The sequence below is a fragment of the Lutra lutra genome, chromosome 12 (genome assembly GCF_902655055.1).
Source record: "Lutra lutra chromosome 12, mLutLut1.2, whole genome shotgun sequence".
NCBI lineage: Eukaryota > Metazoa > Chordata > Mammalia > Carnivora > Mustelidae > Lutra > Lutra lutra.
This window is the reverse complement of record NC_062289.1, coordinates 93,020,745-93,043,091: the sequence shown is the minus strand read 5'-3', so window position 1 is coordinate 93,043,091 and position 22,347 is coordinate 93,020,745. Positions and strand designations below refer to the sequence as shown.

The window sequence follows — 22,347 nt, the reverse complement described above, 5'->3', positions numbered from 1 at the left end:
CAGAGAGCCCAATGTGGGGCTCAATCCCAGGACCCTGAGATCATGACCTAAGCTGAAGGCAGAGGGTTAACCCACTGAGCCACCCAGGCGTGCCATCCTTTTCCTTTAAAAAAAAAAAAAAAACTGTCATGGAATTTTTTAAATGTGAAAAAAAAATCAGCAAAATTGTATAATGACTCCTCGTGTTCCCATAGCCCAGTTTCACTATCTATTAGCAGCCAATCTTGTTTTATCTATATTTCCCACATTAGCTTATGACACAGCCATTGTATCATTTTATTAGTAAATTAAAATGGTATTTAAAATGTATTTTAAGGGGCACCTGGGTGGCTCAGCCAGTTAAGGGTCTGACCCTCGATTTCGGTTATTATCTCAGGGTCATGAGATCGAGCCCTGTGTTGGGCTCTGTCTCTGCTGAGGCGCTAAGCGTGGAGCCTGCTTAAGATTCTCTCTCCCTCTGCCCCTGCCCCTCTCCCCATGCTTGTGCGCACATACAGGCTCGCTCGCTCTCTAAAAAAGTAAAAACCAGGTGGTGGGTATTATGGAGGGCATGTATTGCGTGGAGCACTGGTGTGGTGCATAAACAATGCATTCTGTTATGCTAAAAGAAATTTTAAAAAAATTTTAAAAAGAGTAAAAAATAAATAAAAGAAAATATATTTTCTTTCAGGCAAACTGATAACTATAAAGAACACAGTGATGGTTACTGGAAGGGAGGTGGGTGGGGGAATGGGGGAAATGGGTGATGGGGAATAAGGGAGGCACTTGTAATGAGCACCAGGTGTTGTATGGAAGTGTTGAATCACTAGAGTCTACACCGTGTATGTTAACTAACTGGGATTTACATAGGAACTTGAAAGGGGGGAAAAAGGTATTTTTTTTTAATAGGAACACACAGATTAGTATCTTGAAATAGATTTAGTCTCTACCTGGGACTAGAAGGACTCCGATAGCAGTTTAAATTCTAGATTCCCAAGTAACAAATGTCAGTGGCCACCCTCTGCCATGTAGTAGTCAAGAAAGCAGCAGCGGCTTGGATGATACGCACATCTAGAAAATCGGCGTGTGTCTCTAACAGAAATTTCCAACAGTGGCATACTTCAGGTAATGTCTTTATCATCTGGAATCATTTTAATACTCATCAGAGCTTCATGTACAGAATTTCATAACAGATAAATCACAAGGGGGGGGGGGCGCCTGGGTGGCTCAGTGGGTTAAAGCCTCTGCCTTTGGCTCAGGTCATGATCCTGGGGTCCTGGGATCGAGCCCCGCATCGGGCTCTCTGCTCAACAGGGAGCCTGCTTCCCTTCCTCTCTCTCTCTGCCTGCCTCTCTGCCTACTTGTGATCTCTGTCTGTGAAATAAATAAATAAAATCTTTAAAAAAAAGATAAATCACAAGGGTCCATACTATTAATACCCCATTTCTGCACTGACGGTCCTGTGGGAAGAGCTGGAGAGGGTGAAGAGAAGTCACATTGAGAGATCCAGTGAGCCATGACATGTAGAGTTCCAACATGTGAGCAGAGTGAAATCTCTTGGGTTAGCTGCCTGGGCTGAGAGCTGTGATTTCCAAGTTCTGTCTCAGTCACAAAAAGCCCGACAAGAACAACAACAACAACACCCCCCCCCCCCGAAACTCCCTTTTAAACTTAATTGAAGTCCACTTGAAATATAGTTTTGATGGATGAGCAGACCCCAGTGGAGCCTGGGTCGGATGGAAACACGAGTTGGTTTGGTTTGTCTTTCATCCTGTGGACATTTACTTTGTTTTTGACCACAAACCTTGTTTTCTAGAGCAGGGGTGGTCAGGCACAGGGTGGGGCTGTAGTTTACTGTGCCAGCCCATGACCAGATAATGGATTTTGACAGTGGCTTTCAGACCACGGATCCATTATCCACTGTATCCTCTGCATGTTTATGAGACCCACTGCCTTGTTTTCAAGAGGACTTCTCTTAGCCTCTTTTCTGTGTTGGACCTTTTTTGCTGGATCCTGTGTCCTTCTCTTCCTTGATTTACTGCTTTGTTTTGGGGGAGCACATCCTCCCGTAACTTTCTGAGGAAAGGTATATGGCAGGTAGTTTTTTGTTGCTGTTGTTTGGATTTTTTTTTTTTTTTAATCTTGATTATCTGAAAATGTCTTTATTTTTTTTCTCTCCCAAGACTGATTGCTCAGATGGGTCTAAATGGAGGTTGGAAATAATTTTCCGTTTGGATTTTGAAGTCATTGTTCCACTGTTTAAGTTTCAGCATTACTGGGGCACTTGGTTGGCTCAGTTGTAAGCATCTGCCTTCGGCTCAGGTCATGATCCCAGGGTCCTGGGATCGAGCCCCGCATCAGGCTCCCTGCTCGGCGGGAAGCCTGCTTCTCCCTTTCCCACTCTGCCTGCTTGTGTTTCCTCTCTTGTTGTCCCTCTCTCTGTCAAATAAATAAAATCTTAAAAAAAACAAACAAACAAACTTTCATTGTTACTTATGAGAATTCCAAAGCCATTATGAATGCATCCATGGCATGTTTTTTTCTTATAAGTTTGTGGGATTCAAGAGAAATTTTACCCTTAAATATCTGATATTTCATCATGATATGCTTTGGTACACATATAATTTCATTCATTTTATTGGGTATCAAGGGATTCTTGCAATCTAGAAACTCAAGTATTCTGTTCCAGACATTTTTCCCGTATTATTTATTTAATAATTTCCTCCCTTCAGTTTTGTCTGTTTGGATTTTCTTGAACTTTCTTTTTTCTTTTTAAAAAGACTTTTATTTATTCACTTGAGACAGACAGATACACAGAAAGGGAAAGCATGGGCAGGGGGAGAGGAAGAGGGAGAAGCAAACTCCCCGCTGAGGTGGGAGCCTGATGTGGGTCTCAATCCCAGGACCCTGAGATTAAGACCTGGGCTGAAGGCAGACACTTTACCACCTGAGTCATCCAGGTGCCCCTTTTATGAACTTTCTGATTAGATGTTGGATTTCTGGGAACAATTCTTAAATTTTCTTGATTATTTCTATCTTTCCTTCCTCATTTTTTGAGTTGTGGTAAGATATATATGACATAAAATTTACTATATTAACTGTTTTTTTAGGGGCACAGTTTGTGACATTAAGTATACTCACACTGTTGTGCAACCATAACCACCATCTGTCTCCAGAACTTTCCATCTCCCCATGTCGAGACATTGTACCCATTAAACAATAACTCCACATTCCCCTCTGTCTCTAGCCACTAACAATCACTGTCTCCTTTCTGTCTCTATCAATGTAACTACTCTAGGTGCCTCACATAAGTGGAATAATATATTTGTCTCTTTGTGGCTGGCGTCTTTCACTTAGCATAATGTCTTCAAGGGTTAAATTGTAGCATGTGTCAGACTTTCCTTTCTTTGAAAGGCTGAATAATATTCCATTGTATGTGTACACCATATCTTATTTATTCATTCTTCTGTTGACAGACATTTGAGTTGCTTCCACATTTTCCATCTTTTTTGATTTTTGTATTACTTCCTTGAGCTTCCCTCAATGTTGACTTCTAATCTGTCTGCTGCTTTTTTTTTTAAAAATCAACCCTCATTTTTTAATTCCCAAGATCTCTGTTTTGCTTCTCTGATTTATTTTTTTCCCAGTCTGTTCTTTTTTTGTGGACACCATCATCATCGTGTTCATCAGCTACCCTTAATTTTCTTCTGCTTTTGGCACTATTTATCTCCTTACACTTAATTTCTTCTGTAAACCACAGGTCTCTTAATGCAGAAGAATTTCTCAAACATCTGATAATCTCCCACTGCTTGTTCCTATTTGAAAGTAAGATACTGAAAACCTTTTTGGAAGTTCTGTGGATGAGGATGGGGCTTGTCAGCAGACGGGCAACTTGTATGATCTGGTGGGGCTTTCATCATTTCTCTGGAGAATTTCTACATGTTTGTGTCTGTATGTGTTTTTCTTTTGGTATGATCACCTTGTTGGAGAGAAATTCTCCAGTCTCCTGCCTGGATGCCAGGGTCAGGGTACAAAGTGGGGACAGGGGCTAGATCCTTTCTTGTTCAATGATACCTTTACTTTACCCTCAGCTGTACCTCGTATCTGGTGCCATTCTGTTCAATCTCACCAGAGAGCAAATCTCCTTCTTCTGTCAGGTGCCTACCACAGGGGCTGGCTGATGATCTCTGGTAGTAATAACTTCTTAAACAGACTTTCAAAGACTCCTCCACTCTTCAAACCTACTCTTTATTCCTAGCTTCAAAGGTGATATCATCAACTGGTATCTCCAATTTCTGAGCCTTTCTAGAGTTTTCAAGGTAAATGGACTTTATTCTTGTTGGATCCTCCTTCTGCAGGATTTAAATTTCAGTATTATCTACTCTATAAGGTCAAGTCAATGCTCAACTAACCATTTTCCATGTTCCAAGATGTCACCTCTCTCCTCTCTTCACCTGTTCTCCTAATATGTCCTGGGATGTTTGTACTCTTTCAGATTCCCTTACTGTCATTTTAAGTGGTTGCAGAAGGGAGTGGAGAAAAATAGGCCTGTTCCATATTCCTTGTTTATTTGTACACATCCCAGTTTAGCATTAATATTTACTTTTAGGCTACAACAATTATTTATTCCTGTGACATATTTTCTTGTCACTGCTTTTGATCTTACTGAATTTTCTGTTCTCAATAAAAAGAGGAAAACTGCCACTGGAAAAGGCAATGGCTTGTATCCCTGAAATATATACATCATTGTGATCTCCATCATCACCATCATCATACTTCGTGAGTTCTAGCAACGTCCTAGACAATGGGATGAAAACATTTATCATTCAGTCTCCAAGGCTGTACTTCAGTAGGTACTATCATGACCCCCATTTTGCAGGGTTGAAAAACCAAGCCTCAGAAAGATTGGGTCAGTGGCATGAAATCACAAACAGCAGATGGCAGAAAAGGATTTGAACCCCAGTGCTTGGTATCTAGGCAGGTTCTATAAGCGCGATGGAAAAGTTGTTCTGATGAAAGAAGGCTTATAGATTATCCAGTCCAAAGTCATTGGCTATTTCATATCCACACTTAGGGTGATCAGATTGGTTCAGCTGTGCAGATGATTGTATCATGACCTCTTTAAGAATGGAGGCTCAGCGTGGACTCAACTTCAGTCTCTTGAGTCAGGTAGCAAATTCCATGTACACAACCAACAGAACTCAATCTAAAATTGCCAATACTCCTGCAATTTGCTTAGAACTTTTCTCCTTCTTCATCTAAGAGTGCAGAAACCTTGTTGATCTTATTTACCCCTTGATAGAGCTAAGAGAGTATGTCAATGTCTGGGATAGAGTCTGGCATATAGTAGGTGCTCAGTAAATATTTGTTGAATGAACCAAATTCTTTCTTTGAATCAAATGCCATATGGAAATTATGGAGTTCCTTTCGGATGGAATAAACAGAGATAACCAGGGAGCATGGGGAATGCGGCTTGAAAGCCAGGCTGAGCTCTACTTTCTAAGCCATGTGCCCTGGTGCAGGGCTGCATCTGCATGGAGAAGGGATGCCATTTTCGAATTCCCTGAACATGTGATATGGGCTAGAAGTGGCCCAGCCTGGGGAGAAGTTCTTGAGATACCCATCCCTGAAATTGAGTAGAGTTTAAGTACACTTTTAATAGAGAGGCAAAGATTTCCGTGTCTCTGCCACTGGCAATGCTCAACCCACCAGAGTTCCAATACGGCAAGCGATGTTGTACCAATTCTCATCTGTAGGGCACTGACTGGCCCCCCAACCTGCAGGACTTCCCTACCTCCACACAGGGTGGTGGAAGACCATAGATGCCCACAGTTGGAAGAACATTCTTCTCCGATGTATATTTCTCAAAGGTAGTTTTCTTATTCCCCAGCATCCACTCCAACTTGGTAATTTATAGAAGTCTTCTCTGGCTTGGTTTAATAAATAAAGAGCTCATTGTTTTGAGATTGCTGGTTCTTTTTACAGTTCTGGGAACTAGTTCTTTTGAGCCTTATCAGTATTTCCCATACAGTCATGTTTATATCACTCTGCATTCCTTTGCAGTGTTTCTTGCTTGGGGTGTCATTGATGTCTGGGGGGGGTCCGTTCTCCACTGGGGGACAGACTCCAGCATTGCAAGACATTAGTACTCTTTGCCCTTTTCAACAAATGCCAGTAGGGCCCCAAGGCACTGTGACACCAAAGATGCTCCCCAACATTTTTAAATGCCTCCATGGGGAATGGCACCACACTGAGTAATGGTGTGCCTGACCACCACAAATTATAGGTAAGTCAGACTTGAAAAAAGTCTGTCAGGGTTGGTCAACCCCCTTCCTCCTACACACCCTTCCTCTTCCTCTTTATTCTTAGGATTTTGGAGTCTTTATCATGAAACGTGTCAAGCCCAGATCTGTGTAGTGTCAGTGGGAAAACACCTTAGAGAGTGTGCGATGGGGAAGGTGTGAGAAGCTCTTCAGAATTTGGGTTTCATTCAGTTGATGATCTTTTTGTTTTCGTATGTGACATATGTTGTTCCCAGGCTCCAAATCTATCCATCTGTGCAAAGATTATTGCACATACCTAGCACGATGCTGGGAGCTGGACATGCTTTATCCTGTTCCAGCTTTCTGACCGTTTTGCACAACTAAAAATGCTTTTCACACTCCCATTTTCTAGATGAAGAAACCAAGTCTTTAAGAAGGTGTGAAACTTGGCCTCTAGTCAACTTTCCAAGTCCAGTGTCTGTGTTCTGGCGTGAGAGTGGTGTCTTGCTATAAAACTGTTGGAAAAGTCTTGAGGGAGGAAATGGGGAAGAGGGTGGTCAGAAAAAAGAGGTTTCCATTCTAAAGCATGTACCAGTCTTGTCCCACCAGACACACCAAGTGGCATCATTAGTATCCAACCTGTCACCACCAGCTGGAGCGTTAGCTCATCTCAGATCAATGAAGGAAAAAGCCTTTGCAGGCAGTTTTATAATTGGCCATGGGAAAGGGGCAAACTGGCTGCTGATTCATTAATAAATCAGGATAGAGTGTGGCTACCAGTTCCAGCCAGAGTGTCTGCTGCCGCCTGGAGAATTTGGCTGCAGCATCCTCTCCAGCTTTGCTGCAGAAAACCCAAGACCGGATATCTCTGGTGAGGAAGGAAGAGAGGAAACTGGCTGGCTGGTCCTCAGGAACCTGATACCAAGGTTTTCCTGGCTCCAGTCTGTGGAACAGGGCAGCAGGAGTGAAGCAGACGTCATGATTCATTCACTCACACTTGCATTCATTTCGTGTATTTATGGAGTATCCACCACCTGCCAGATTCTCTCCTAGGTGCCGAAGATACAGCAACAAAAAACACCCACAAATACTCCTACCCTCATAGGGCTTATACTCTAAGGAGGGCACATAGACAGTAAGTATATTAAGAAATAAAACAATCTGTCTCATGAAGAGGAGTGCTCTAGGGGGAAAACAGCAAGGGCAGGGGAGTAGAGCTTGTAGGGATTTTGATTGGAAACCAGGATCAGGGAAGGCCTAGGGAAGTGACATTTGAGTAAAGATCTAATAATAACATCATCCTGAACACCGCATCAAGCGTTTTACAATCATTAATACAACCACCTCAAGAAACCGTGGCTATGATTCTTCCCATTTTACAGACAAAAAGACTGAAGAGAGATGCGGTGATTTCCGGAGATCATACAGCTAGTCCGCGGTCGGAACTGGGGTTTGAACCCAGGCAGTCGGAACGGAAGCGGCGGCATGCTTGAATGTTGGTGCGGACAAACGGGGTTTGGGGACGGGAGGGTTGCGCGTACAAATGAGGTCTTTGCACCAACGAGGCAAATACGGTGCCACCCGTAGGCAAGTGTGGGGGGACCTGAATGGGGGAAGGGGGCAGTGACTCTCGATCTTCCCTGAGCCGAATCGGACTCTCTCGGTCTGTAACTGGGGAGGGAGATCGCGGCAAGGGTTGTCCCGGGACAGCGCCGGTCGGAACCTTACCCCGCCGCCACCCCCGGGCCAGCTGCTCCAGTCAATAAGGCGAGGGCCTCGCGGGTGCATGCCGCCCTCCTGGTGGGGTTCGTCCGGGAGTTCCTACCGGGGCTGAAGGAGGCTGCGGAGCCGAGCTCTGGGAGGGCGGACTGAACACCAGCAGCCACTACTCGGGAGAGGCGCGCGTTCGGGAGGCGAACGCGCGAAGGGCGCGCCCAGTCGCTAGTGCATTAGCGGGAGCGCCCCGGGCGTGGGACTGAGCGGTGTAGGGGAGCCTGGGAGCCCTTGGGGGACGCTAAGAGAGGCAGAGATAGGGTCCGCGCGCAGCAAACGAGGGAAGAACTACAACGTGCTGGGGCAGAAAGAGTAAATAAAAGAGAGGCCCGGGCGCACGTTGCAGGTGAGAGGGGCAAAACGGGAGCTGGAGAAAAGCCTGGAGAGCAAGCGGGCGCGCTGGAAAGAAAGGGCCGAAGGGTTGCCGGAGATGCCAAGGAGGGGAGCTGGCGTAAAGAGAAGGAAGAAGGAGCTGTTGCCCGGGAGAACAGGGTTGCCTAAGACGGCATGGGACCAGGATCAAGGAGAGAGCGTCGGAAATCGCTTGGGGATCCCCAGAAAGTGGCCGGGGCGGCGCCCTGGGCTCAGCAGAGCAAAGACTGTATGCTAAAAGGGTGCCTCGAGCTGGAGAGGGGGATCCCCCCACGCGGCACTCTGAGGGGGCCATGGAACCCGTGCACTCAGAGAAAGGGGCGGGCTTTTGCCTGTAAGGGTGGCGCACTTTGAGCTTCTAGAAAAGCAGGTTGAGAAGAACCGGACCAGTGCCTGCGAATGTCCGAGGAGGCAGGCAGGGAAAGAAGCCGCAGAGTCCACGGCGAACTCCCCGGGTTGGGCAGAGTGCACGATGGGTGCTGTAAGGAGGTGGAAAGCCGGCCTGGGAGAGGCTGGGTCGGGGCTCTGGGCGCCACAGGCAGCGCAGAGGAGGCGCTGGTGGTTGAGGGCAGAGTGCTAAGCCTGAGACAAGTGAGGAGGAGGCGCAAAGGACCGAAAACCCGGGGTGCGGCGGGCGGCGCGTAAGGGAGCAGTGGAGAGCGCGCTGGGTCCCCCGCACTCTGGCAACGCCTCCCAGGTCTTCCCTCCCTGGCTGCTCCAGGTCCTCATTCACTCACCATGATGGAGAAGACGAAAGCCACGATGTTGATGGGGTACGCGGGGCAAAAACACGAGACGATGGCGAGCCACAAGTAGTTCTTGGGCATGGGCACGTCCTCCTCGGTCTTGTCATCCTCGGTGTTGGCCTCTGGACTGCTGTCCAGAGCCCTCTTGAAGTCCGCGCTGGGGTCGTACTGAGACATGGGCGAGGCCGGCGGCACAGGGTGGGCAGAGGAGCACAGGGTCCGCGCGGTCTGGGACTGAGGCTGCCGGCTCCTGGTGAGGCTCTGAAAAGCCCGAGGCTCAGGGCTCAAGGGAGACGTGACCTCACCTCTCCTGCGTCCTCCGAGTGCACTCGCCCGGGCTGAGGGACCTGGGCCAAGAGCTTCAGCACAAGAGGGAGGGAGGGAACAAGGGAGTGAGGGGAGGCCTCCTGGAGGAGAAGGAACCAGCCGGCCTGAGAAACAGGGGAAAGGCACTCCTTGAAGGACACACCCAGAGACCATCAGACAGGCGCACAGACTCACTCTAAGCCCGAAATAAAAGGAGGCTTAGGGCAGGGGAGAGCGAAGGACCTTTACATTGCACACTGGCCAGCCTTTGGTCTCCAGGTGACCAGCTCATCTTTTCAAGCCACTGAATTTGAATTCATTACGGGTAACAGAAAGCATCCCAACTCCATGCAAGTGGCCACAGACTGATTACTTCCTCTTGACTAACAATTTGCACCCCCTTCCCCATCCAGCCCCTCCTCAGACTTTGAACCCTGAGCCCCAGGAATTTCTCTTTCCCTGGCAGGTGGGCAGGGAGCAAGGTGCTAAGCTTTGGGCCCAACCCTTTGTGCCCTATATAGGGGTCCTCTGGAGACACCCGCCCCCCCCGCCCCTCCCCCAGTATAGACAGCCAGTAGTGGCCAGTCTGGGTTTGGTCCACTTTCCCCCAAGTGTACAAACAAGGAACCCTCTCCTCTCCATTTTTCCACCTACAGAGCCCCTGGAGGGAGAAGCAGGTAGATCTGGCTGGTGTAGACAACCCAGGTAGATAACTGGGATGGGAAGAAGACATAAGGGTCTATCTCGGTAACCAGCACGAGGAGAGCAATTATATCGCTAAGCAATTCATGAGGTTGTGTATGGACCAGAACTGAGGCTCCAAACCCAGACAGAGATGGGAATTTGTCACGTTTGAGTTGAATGACATCAGGAAAGTCCCTTCCCCTCACTGAGCTCCAATTCCTTCATCTGAAAAAAAAAAAAAAAAAAAAGCAGATAATAGGAATCCCTTCCTCATAGGGACATTGTGAACATTATAAAATTGCAGATCAAACCAGGTGAATCTAAGTGCTCTGTCCACGTTAGTTTTTATGAGGAAGCTATTTCCCCAAAGTATAGTCATTATGCAGTATCTCAGACCCAGTATCCCTTGGTGCAAATACGTCCCCTAAAATCCCAATATTCTGAACTGGCAGGGCCACAGAGAAATACAAAGTAATTTTATGATGCATAGTTTCAAGAATAGTTACTCACATCATAATGCAGCAGAAGTATTAATCATCTGCTTGACTTTCTCAGAATGTGAACTGATTATCTGGGATGCTCTCACTTCTGATGGGGCCATCCTGATTCTGTTACCTGCCTCCCTCATTGGACGGCAGACTTTGAGAAAGGGGAACCTCTTGCTCATCTTTGTATCAGCACCCGGTACTGTGCCTGGTACAAAGTCTGTGCTTAGTATGAGAACGCATAAAGACGAAATAGTGTCTTCTCCCCCATTTTGGTTGGTTGATCAAGTGGAAATAAGCCAAAGAATTAGATCTATGGAGTTCTCAACCAAGCCCTTGTTTTGGCTGTTCCCTCTGCCTGGGATGCTGTTCTTTTGGACTGCCACGTGGTTGTTCCTTCTTAGTTCTCAGCTATCAGCTCTGTCACTTCCTCAGAGAGAGATCTTCTCTTTATATTTATTTAGAGTAGGTCCCCATAGTAATTACATTTCAGCAGGCTCCGTACCTAGCAGAGAGCCCCATGCGGGGCTCGATCCCAGGACCCTAGGATCATGACCTGAGCCAAAGGCAGAGGCTTTAACCCACTGAGCCACCCAGGCGCCCCTCAGCAGCTTTTTAAAATGACATGTATCATTATTGTAATTTGTTTTTTTATGTGTTCTCCATCGCTTCTTTCTCTACACCTTAAGATTTGTAACCTGTTCAGAGCTGTATTTTTAGCACTTGGAGTTTTTCTGGCACATAATAGGAATGCAAGAAACATTTCTTGGACGAATGGGTCAGAATTACTTGTGAGTACTGCAAAAATGATTTCCAGATCTTAACCGAGACCTACTTGACCTGGAATCTCCCAGGGTGATATCCCAGAAACCTGTATTTTTAATGTCTGAGAAATCTGTATTTTTAGAACATTCCCTAGTGGTTTTGACACAGTGGACATTGTCTCGAATCTCACTACTATTTCTAGTTCTTAGGACCAAGTGCTGGGTCCTTAGTTCAGAGATCCCCTCTGGCTCTTCAAACTCAGCATGCTGACAGTAAAACATCTGCCCCCAAGAACCTGCTCCTGAAGGCTTGGTCCTTAGCTAAGTCCTGTCTACTCCTCCAACCTTCTGTTCTACTAATTCTCTCCTCTCACTATGCTTCAGTTACAAAGGTGTTTTTTTCCCCTCTGTTCTCAAATGCACCTAGCCTTTTCCCACCTCAAGTTCTTGTACCTTCTCCTTCTTCTTCCTGGAATGCTTCCTCTCTTCTCTACCTGGTGGGTCCTTTTCATCAGGTCCCTTACATCAGGACCCATCACCTCATGTGTTACCTCCTGAGAGAGTCCTTCTCTGACCATCTAAAGTATGGTCCTCTTTTTAAAAAAAATTTTAAAGGATTTTATTTATTTATTTGTTAGAGAGAGAGAGAACAGCTGGCAGAGGGAGAAGCAGGATCCCCACTGAGCAGGGAGCCCCCACCGTGGGACTCTGTCCCAGGACCCTGGGATCATGACCTGAGCCAAAGGCAGACTCTTAACCAACTGAGCCAACCAGACTCAGACCTAAAGTGTGGTCCTCTTATTCTCCATCCCATTACCTTCTTTATGTCCTTCATCATGGTTCTCACAACCAGAAACTGTCTTTGTTTATTTGTTTATTGTTTGTTGTCTGTCTTCCCCACTAGAAGGTAAACTCACAAAAGCAGAGATCTTTTCCCTTCTGGTTCGCTGCCATGTCTTCTGTGCCTAGAACAGTTCCTGGTCCCTAGCAGGTGCTCTGTAGACATTCATCAAATTAATGAACTGTGCATTTAGTCATCTAATTTGGGAACTCTTCTCTTTCCTTCAGCCTCTACATCAATGATCCATCAAACTCTACTGATCGGATGGCATATATGACTCTTTACTCTGTCCTTGTTTTCCCTTCCCCAAGGCTAGTGTTACCACTGCAGTTCTTATCAACAGCTCAAAGGCCCAACAGATGCTGTCTGAGCCATATTTGTGGTCTGGGGCTGGTGAATTTAGTTGGCGTGGCTAAGCCCAAGGTTTGGGTACCAAATGGAATTTTGCTGATTCAAGGTTATGAACTGTACCGCTCATGCCAACCCATTTGTGTCATCCAGGGAAATACAAAAGAAGGGATTGTTGACTTTGCCAGGAAAACAGCCCTTCAACATTGGTTCAACACTCCAGAATCACCAAAATTTACTGAGTACCTACTGTCGTCATTCCCCAGATGCATCAGCTCATTTAATTCCTACAGCATGCTGGGGCACCTGGGTGGCTCAGTGGGTTCAGTGTCTGCCTTGGGCTCAGGTCATGATCCTAGGGTCCTGGGATGGAGCCCCCCACCCCATGTTCTCAGCAGGGAGCCTGCTTTTCCTGCTCTCTCTGCTCCTCCCCCTGCTCGTGTTCTCACTCACGGGCTCTCTCTCTCTCTCAAATAAATTAATTAATTCTCTTAAAAAATAATAATTCCTACAGCACCATTTGTGAGGTAGGTGGAGAGGTTTCCCTTGTGCAAATGAGGGGACCTGTGACCAGATAGGTGAAGGGACTTACGTTAGGTCTCACAGCCAAATGGAGGTGCTGGGATTTAAACCAGATCTAAGATCCTTGCTCAGCTAGCAGGTCCAGGCCAGAGAGTTCCGTGGACATCTCTGAAGTTTGCTGGAGATATTATATTCCACCCAGAGAAGGTGGATTAATTGCTGTTGACTTGTCTGAAACGTTGCAGTGAAATTGCAAGCACTTGAAATATTTACAATTAAATTGAAAAGCAAGTGCCCACACCAGAAAGTGTAATGTATATGGTGCTAATTCTTGAGGGACGCATTAGACCACTCAGGGGCTCCCAGCTCTAATTTCCTGAGCGTCACTAATTTTCTCTTGAGAGGTCAGCTTATTCCTCTTGCATGAAGCCTGCTGGCTGATTGCTTAATAGTGTGGCAGTCCCTTCCCTCTTTTTTAAATGAAAGGGAATACTTCTTGGGGCTTTCTAGATCCTGATGTAGCAACTTACATTTTTTGGCATTTGAAAACATTTTATTCCCAAATGTAAAAATCATGTATATTCATTCTGCAAAAGTTAGGGAAAAAAAGTCTAAATAAGAAGAGAGCTCACCTTTATCCCACCATCCAGAGGTAACCACAACAAAAATAAGGTAATACTTCCTTTTTGTTCCCTTTCTACATACATATTTTTTTCCAATAAAGTGGGATTATAGATAGTTTTGTGTTTTTGTCACTCAATGTTATGTCGCCATTAACATTTCTTGCAGATATTTTTAAAAAGATTTTATTCATTTATTTGACAGAGAGAGAGATAGTGAGAGCAGGAACACAAGCAGGGGGAGTGGGAGAGGGAAGCAGGCTTTCGGCAGAGCAGGGAGCCTGATGAGGACTTGATCCCATGACCTGAGCCTGAGCCAAAGGCAGATGCTTAATGACTGAGCCACCCAGGCGCCCCTCCTTGCAGATATTTTTATAGTATGCATAATTTCCCATCGATTCAATGGATTATTATTTATTATTATTTATTTTATTAACCCATTCCTTGATCATTAGGTATTTAGGTTATTTTTGGTGGGTTTTCATTGTTAAACGAGACATGAATAATGCTGTGACTTTGTACCAATTATGAGCATTTGTGATCATTTCTTTGTGACTTGTGATCTTACAGGGGAGATGTCTATCTTTGAAAGGGCAGGAAAAAAACCTCAGATTGGCTGGTTGAGAAATTGTAGCATGAGATACATATCAAATGTAAAATTAAAATGTAGGCCAGGGGAACAATCATAGATTCAATGGACTACAGAAATGAAGTGATTTGAATGAGATGAAATGAGATGGATTCAAAGAACTTCTCAATGCCAAATGGATCCCCAGATCTATGATTTTTAATGGGGTGATTTTTTTTTTTTTTTTTTGTAGCATTTCCCAGTCTTTTTACTTCAAGGTAAGCATTGAAAGTAATAACAATTTTAAGGGCAAACTAAGATAAATTCACAAGGCTGCTAGTGGTCAGAGGCAATCAGCCCTGGGGTTCCAACTCCCCAGACCCCACCAAATCACCACACAGGATTAGGGAACCAGTATCCCCCACCCACTAGTAATCCACTCACCCTGTACCTGTTCAGAAGGCATGCTGGGAGAAAAACCATAGCTTTCCCCTTGGCTCATTTGTGTTCCACCAGTTGAACGTGGATTCTGCAGTTAAAATGCCACATTGTCCATTCTTCCCCAATTTGTCAAATAACGTGATATTCTTTAATGGGGTGATTTTTAAAAAGATTTTGTTTATTTATTTGACAGAGATCACAAGTAGGCAGAGAGGCAGGCAGAGGCAGAGGGAGAAGCAGGATCCCCGCAGGACCCTGGGATCATGACCTGAGCCGAAGGCAGAGGTTTTAAGCCACTGAGCCACCCAGGTGCCCCCAATGGGGTGATTTTTAATCTGTGCTTCTTGATCTTAGCCATGTCTAGGATTCCAAAATAGAAGAAGGGAGGTAGGAAGGGGGAGAGGGGGAGAGGGGGAGATGGAGGGAGGGAAAGAGAGAGAGAGAAGAGGGAGAGGAGAGGGAGAGAGACAGAGGAGGGAGGAGAGGAGAGGGAGGGGAAGGGGAAGAGAGAGAGAGGAGGGAGAGAGAGGAAGGAAAAGGAGAGAGAGGAGAGGGAGGGGGAGAGAGAAGGGAGGGAGAGAGAGAAAGATGAGAGAGAGGGAGAGAGAGAGGAAGTGGTGAGAGAGAGAGAGAAAGAGAGAGGTTATGCTGATCTGTAAAAATATAAGAGTAGGGTTCCAGATCTTTAGGAATGATAAAAAGTTGAACGTATCTCCTGCCAAATTTTGCATTAGTCTCAGTACCAGCCTTTGGCAGTCATAAAGTAACTGCTATGGTCTCAGGGGTTTGCTACAGTGTCTTGTTGGCTAATATTGTTAGAAAACCATTTACCTTCCCAGTTTCCAACAATTTTGATCTCACAAGAATCGCAAGTGGTGGTGGTGGGGAGCAAGCCTGGAGAGGGAGAGTATGAAGGGGAAACAGATTCCGAGCTGCTCATTTTAAAAAAACCACGCCTTTTAATGAAAGCATTTCCGGATAGAGGGGCACAAAACACAAACTCTCTCAAACTTAAAATGCAATCCTTTTCCCATTTATCTGTCCTCCACTGTACCAGAGAGTACCACTGTACTGTGTTATCACTATATATCATCATATATCATATATATAATAATTGATCATATGTAGTAATGTAATGCTATGTTTTGGACTATACTGTGCAAATTCTGGATGAACCAAATAGCAAATGTTCTAACAGTGATCCTAGAAATCAGAAAGAAGTCACCCACACCCCAACATCCTAGCCATTGATGGTTCCCATGCAACCTCCCGGTCCTTGTGTATATCCAAGTGCTTTTCCACACACTTGCAGTCACACTGTATGCACTATTTTGTATCTTAACTTTTTTTAACTTAATGCCCTATACGGAACCCTACCCACATTGTGATCCTCTGCTGAATTGTCTTTGATGATTTTAATAATTTTATGATAATTTAGTTGTTTTTTTCCCCCTCTTGTTGGATAATTTTGGAGCTCTGTCATCTTTTGTGTTAAGAATAAGGAAGAAGGGAATTTATTTTAGAAATGTTCCCAAACTCTTCCTTCCTCCTCTTACTGCCCTACCCAGGAAAGTAGGATGAAATGGAGATTGAAAGCAGCTGATTGCGCTGGAGGTGAGGGAGCAATCTCTTAAAGCAGAATCATTTCCAAAGAATGTGACTGCAAACCACTTAGGTTCTGAAGGGCTGAACGTTGGTGTGTGGAATGGCAAGCTGGGGGCATGGGTGGTGGGGGTAACTGGGGTGATGGGTGAGCAGGCCTGGTCTGGAGAGGGAGCCATGAAGACTGAAACAGAATAGACAAGAATTGCACTTACAGGTGGGCCGGAGGGGAGAACTGACTTTCTTATGTCTGTAGGGTATCGTTTGGTACACCTGAGTTAAGGAGACCAGATGCTTTGGTCTTGTCATGCTGTATTCATTAAGTCTTCCTATTCCTTCAAAAATATTTGAGAAGCTACCAGGTGTCAGGCACTCTTTTGGGTGCTGGGGATAGAGTGGCAAGCAGGAAAGCCATGATCCCTACTCTTATGGACAAACAAATAAGATGCTTATGATTTGTGCTGAAAGGAAACAACAGGGCAATGTGACAGTGACTTGGGGGAGGCGGGAACTTAGTGGGGTAGCTGGAGAAGGTATGCTAGATTAATCCTGTTGAACCTTAGATGCACTTTCTACCTCTCTTCTGACCCAGCAGACTATCTTGAATGTTGACCATCCAGGCCCAACACACTCTGGCCCACGGCCTGTTTTGTAAATAAAGTTTTATTGGAACAAAGCCACATTCAATCATTTGTGCATTTTGTATTGTCTGTGGTTTTTCTCATGCTATGATGTCAGAGTTGAGTCATTGTGACAGAGATTGTATGGCCCAGAAAGCTGAAAATATTTCTTGTCTGGTCCTTTACAGAAAATCAAACATTTTCTGTTTCAATAGGCTTCTTTGCCTTCTGGTTTCAGATGGGTTGAGCCAACAGAGAACCCTGGCAGGAGAGCAGAAGGAGGGAGGAGAATGACGTCAGTCTATTTTCCTCTCTGGTTCTCTCCTTGTTGAGTTGCCTTGAGCTGGGGAATCACTGGATTGAAGTCACAGCTCCTCCAAGGCAGCCTCTCCAAGGAACTCTCATTTTGGCCTCCAGAGAGCCCCTTACCCTCTTTCCTTGAGGCCTAGGATCGATACTGGCCCCTCTGTTGCTTTTGGGGGTACTCTGCTATCCCTTATAGCTCCCTACACCTTGCTATGTAGTCCTAAAGTTCTAATGGGCATGTGCCAATGGAGTCCTGTGGGGCAGGGCCCATGACAGATTTAGAAGGTTTCCTTGGGGAGATGACATTTGAATGGAGATCTGATAAAGACAAGCCAGATGTTTGAAAAGCTGAGAAAAGAACATTCCAGGCAATTCGAACGGTGTGTGGAAAGGCTCTGAGGTGGAAAAGAACTCAGATGCTTAAGAAATAGAAGGGCCAGGAGGGTAGGAAATGAGGTGGGAGAGGTGAGCAGGGCCAGACCAGGCAGGACCTTTCCACCACTGGTAAGGGGTCTCGGTTTTATTCTAAGAACAATGTGAAACGGAAGCATTCTGAACCAGATTTTGATGTGAGCCAATTAATGTTCTTTTGTGTTAATCAGTTGCACTGGTGAGTTGCCAGATGCAGAGAGTGACTAAAATTGACTTTGGGAAATTTATTGGAAGGAAGCTTTATTTCCGGAGCTCCAAGAAGAGTGAGGCAATGCGGCTGTGGGGCAGGCAGGACCCAGAGCAGATCAGGGACCTTACCACAGGAGTTAGTGTCTTCTCATGTGGCTTAAAGCCCATCTATATCTGTGGATCCGATTCTAAACTCTTGTGAGAGAGCATCTGGCTTAAGTCAGGCCTAGTGTCTCTTGGGCTCCAAGTAATTGATGGCCAGTGAGGTGAAGTGAAGAAGTCATCTATTCCTTGATTCATTCACCAACACTGTGCCAAATACATGCCTTGCACCATCGTAGGTGCCCGGGATGCATATAATGATGAGCTAAGCAGACCTGTCCTCCAGGTCCTCATGGAGCCTTTATTTCAAGGGAAGAGAGCCCCTCCTTCTAGAAAAAAAAAGTAAACAAGTTATTTTAAAATGCTTCTTGTGGGCGGGACCTTTATCTGGTCCCAGTTCTATGGCCAGAGAATGAACAGAGCCTGACACAAAAGGTGTTTAGTGAATATTAGTGGACTGACAAACAGATGACAGCAAGGGGCTTACTTAGGTAGGAGGGTCAAGGAAGCCCTCACTAAGAAGTTGACATTTAAAAAATTTTTTTTTTAATTTTTAATTTATTTTTTTTAAGATTGTATTTATTTATTTGACTGATAGAGATCGCAAGTAGGCAGAGAGGCAGGCAGAGAGAGAGGAGGAGGAAGCAGGTTCCCAGCTGAGCAGAGAGCCCGATGCGGGGCTCAATCCCAGGACCCTGGGATCACGACCGGAGCTAAAGGCAGAGGTTTTAACCCACTGAGCCACCCAGGCGCCCCAGAAGTTGACATTTAAGTTGAGATGGGTAGCATGAGAAGGAGAAGCCATGTGAGGGACAGAGTGTAAGCCCACTGACAACAAATACATCAGGAAATGGTAGTGACAATCTCTACTTCAGGGTTTCAAGTGGACTAACTGTAAAGTACTTGACTTGCCTTGTGAATGACCAGATCTCAGCAACTCTAAAAATAGGGCCATTCATGACTGATTTTAAGTGCTTCAGAGTTTGAAGAAGACAGAACTTTTTTTTCTTCCCACACTCATTCTTGTGGTTTCTGAAATACTTTGAAGCAAAAACACCCAAACTCAGGGTTGCCTGAGTTCTAGGAACCCTTTTGGGCTGGATTTCTGCTACCTTGTAACCTCAGTGGAGAGCGTGACTTTTCATTGTTTCTGTCTGGTTTTGCTCTTTGGATCTCTGAAGCCTCTCTTCCCTTCCTTCTTGTCTCTTACCTCTGAACTTCTGTATCATATTCCACTGGTTGGAATGATGATGGACGCTTTCCCTAAAGCACCAACTTCACCCCCAGAGGTTGGACACCTGTCATCTGCTCTTCTGAAGGGCAAGGCCCAAATCATTTTGCCTCCCAACTGCTTTTTGTCATTATTTGTACATTGTCAAGATCTATAACATTTACATTTTGTTCTATATTATATAGAAAAGTTAATTCTTTTGGGCTTTGTCCAAAGGTTAAACTGAAATCATCAACTGACAGCTTCAAAGTCTTACAGATTTATCATTTACCGAAGAATGACTTTGTGTAATTGGACTTACTGGACTTAGGTGTCATTACAGTTGTGTCCTTTAAAGGAGATACAGTTATTAGAACTTGGGAAGAGGGATGGTGGAAAGGGGAAAGGATTCAGCATATTGTAACCTTGTTTTTGTTACTTTTGTTACTTCCCATCTGATTTCATCAAGTCTCTCTAGATTCTGTGTCAATATTTTAGATGATTTTTTTTTTTTTTTTTTTTTTTTAGAGCTTTCTGACTTCCTGTTAAAATTCCGGTCATTGGTTTTCATGCCCCCTGCACAGCTATCATTCTTCGGATTTCTTTTTATTGGACTCCTGCCTTAATTGTTATATTTTTATAAAAAGTCTTAGTATTTGATAGGATAAACCCAACTATCTTGCTTCCTTTTTACAAAATTCCCTTGGCTGTTCTTGGCCCTTTGTTCTTCCTCATGAAACATGTTTTTTGATCTCAAGAGCCGAGAGCTGAGTTAATCATACTCTTGAGTTCATTTACTGTGTTATTGTTGGCCCATTCAAGGTTCTACCCATTTTTTGTTTTATTTTTTGACTTCATTTTCATATTCTTTTTTAAAAAAAAGATTTATTTTTTTAAGATTTTATATATTTATTTGATAGACAGAAATCACAAGTAGGCAGAGCAGCAGACAGAGAGAGAGAGAGAGAGGAGGAAGCAGGCTCCCTGCTGAGCAGAAAGCCCGATGTGGGACTCAATCCCAGGACCCTGAGATCATGACCTGAGCTGATCTTAAGGCAGAGGCTTAACCACCCAGGCACCCCAGATTTATTTATTTTTGAGCGAGAGAGAGAAAGCAGAGGCAGAGGGAGAGGGAGAGAGAATGTCAAGCAAACTCCAGGCAGAGCATGGAGCTGACATGGGCTTGATCCCACAACCCCAAAATCACAGCCTGAGCCTAAAACAAGAGTCGGTCGCTTAACCAACTGAGCCACCAGGAGCCCCTATTTTCATATTTTTAAAAAAATTTTTAAAAATATCTTATTTATTTATTTGACAGAGAGAGGCAGGCGGGGGGGGGGGGGGAAGCAGGCTCCCTGCTGAGCAGAGAGCCCGATGCAAAGCTCGATCCCAGGACCCTGGGATCATGACCTGAGCGGAAGGCAGAGGCTTAACCCACTGAGCCATCCAGGCGCCCCCCTATTTTCATATTCTTTATCCCCTCCCCCATATTGCCCTCCTACCCTTGCCATAGGTATCCGCTCAAATGTGTTTGCTATATTTGCCTGGATACCTGTGTATCATTGTAAAATGGATGTTGTTCTTTGGGGTGTAAATGTGTTCAAGTGATGCAAACACTTTTATGCAACAGATGGAATTGTTTCTTTTTTCTTAAAAGCAATATCGGGATTTTCAGATGTGTTATGCATGGTGTGTACATCGAGTTGATTCCTTTGAACCGTTGCACAGTATTTCAAGGCACACATTGGTTAAGTTTTCTTTTCCTTTTTTTAATTAAAATTAAAAAAAAGATTTTATTTATTTATTTGTCAGAGAGATAGAGTACAGGCAAGCAGAGTGGCAGGTAGAGGCAGAGGGAGAAGCAGGCACCTTGTGGAGCAAGGAGCCCGATGTGGGACTCGATCCCAGGACCCTAGGATCATGACCTGAGCTGAAGGCAGCCGCTTAACTGACTGGTCACCCAGGCATCCCTGGTTACAGTTTTCTATTACATTTCTGCCAGCAATGGGCATCTGGTGATCTTTAACTCTGTACTATGCAAACAGTGTTGCAGTACATATCCTCCTACATGTCACTGTGTGGTTCTGTGTGAGGGTTCCTATGAAGTTGAAGTACCTATGTTCAGGGGAGGGGGATGCTAGGTCCTAGAGCATAAATTGATATACTTTCACAAAATACTGACAGGTGGTTTTCTAGAATGCAGGAACCCATCAGCAATGCATGGAGATCCCAGTTATTACCTTACTTTCCAGTTTTTGCAGGTCTCATGGGAGTAAAGTGGTATCTGGCTGCTTTAATTTGTATTTCCTTGATTAGTCCTGAGTTTGGGCATCTCATCATTTACTTGTCAGCCATTCAGTCTTCTCCACCTGCAAATTGTCACTGTCCTTTTCTGAATTTTTCTAGTGGAGTTTACGTATTTTCTTGTTGATTTTGAGTTTCTTTTATTTTCTAGATGTTAATACCTCATCAGTTTCATATGTTGCAAGCACATTTTCTCAGGCTACTATCTCCCAGTTAATTATGTGATTTATTTTTCAAATAGGAATGCTTAATTTTGATGTACTCAGAACTACCACTTTTCCATTTATGGTAATGAGACTTGGGATTTTATTTAATAAAGCTTCCATTAAGAGAAGGCAAAAATTCTCTGACAATGTCTTATGTTAGATTCCTGGTTTCATGGTTGACAATTAGGTCCTCAGGGAATTTGGTGTTCACCTTTGTAAAGGACTGAGGTAGGAATCCAACTTCATTTTTGTCCAAATAATGAGCTCATTTCACCAAATCATTTATGATCATGGGGTTTTTTGGTAACCAATTCCTATACCAGTATTTCATTATTTTTATAGCTATGACTCTGTATGATGTGGTAAAATTTGGGATGGTGAAACTTCCTTATTGCTTGTATTTGCAAAATTGGCTTAGCCAATTCACATTCACTTTAAGTAATTTTTCTGAAACATACACATCATATATTTCATGGATAGGGAACAAAGTTTGTAACATTTTCAAGTCTGCCCAAATTTACATATATTTATTTAGAACTTCTTGTAGGTATTAGATGTCTTATAGTTTTCTTCATAAAGATCTTCTCTTCCTAGGTATAATTTTTGTAGCTATTTGAATGGATATATAGTTTTCCTATTACATTTTCTAACTGGTAGTTCTTAA

The 22,347-nt window shown here is 44.5% G+C and overlaps 1 protein-coding gene across 3 annotated transcripts in view; it reads right to left on the bottom strand.

Annotated features, from left to right (window-relative positions):
* Positions 1–9,474, bottom strand: part of TMEM233 (transmembrane protein 233) — a 37,006-nt gene extending 27,532 nt beyond the window's left edge. Inside the window, exon 1 of one of the 3 annotated variants that reach the window (XM_047698250.1) lies at positions 9,125–9,474. In XM_047698250.1, the coding sequence (XP_047554206.1) occupies positions 9,125–9,310 (186 nt within the window). In that variant the 5' untranslated portion in view covers positions 9,311–9,474. The remainder of the gene's footprint in view (positions 1–9,124) is intronic. The other 2 variants (XM_047698252.1, XM_047698251.1) reach the window with 2 other exon arrangements.
* Positions 9,475–22,347: the final 12,873 nt, after the last annotated feature.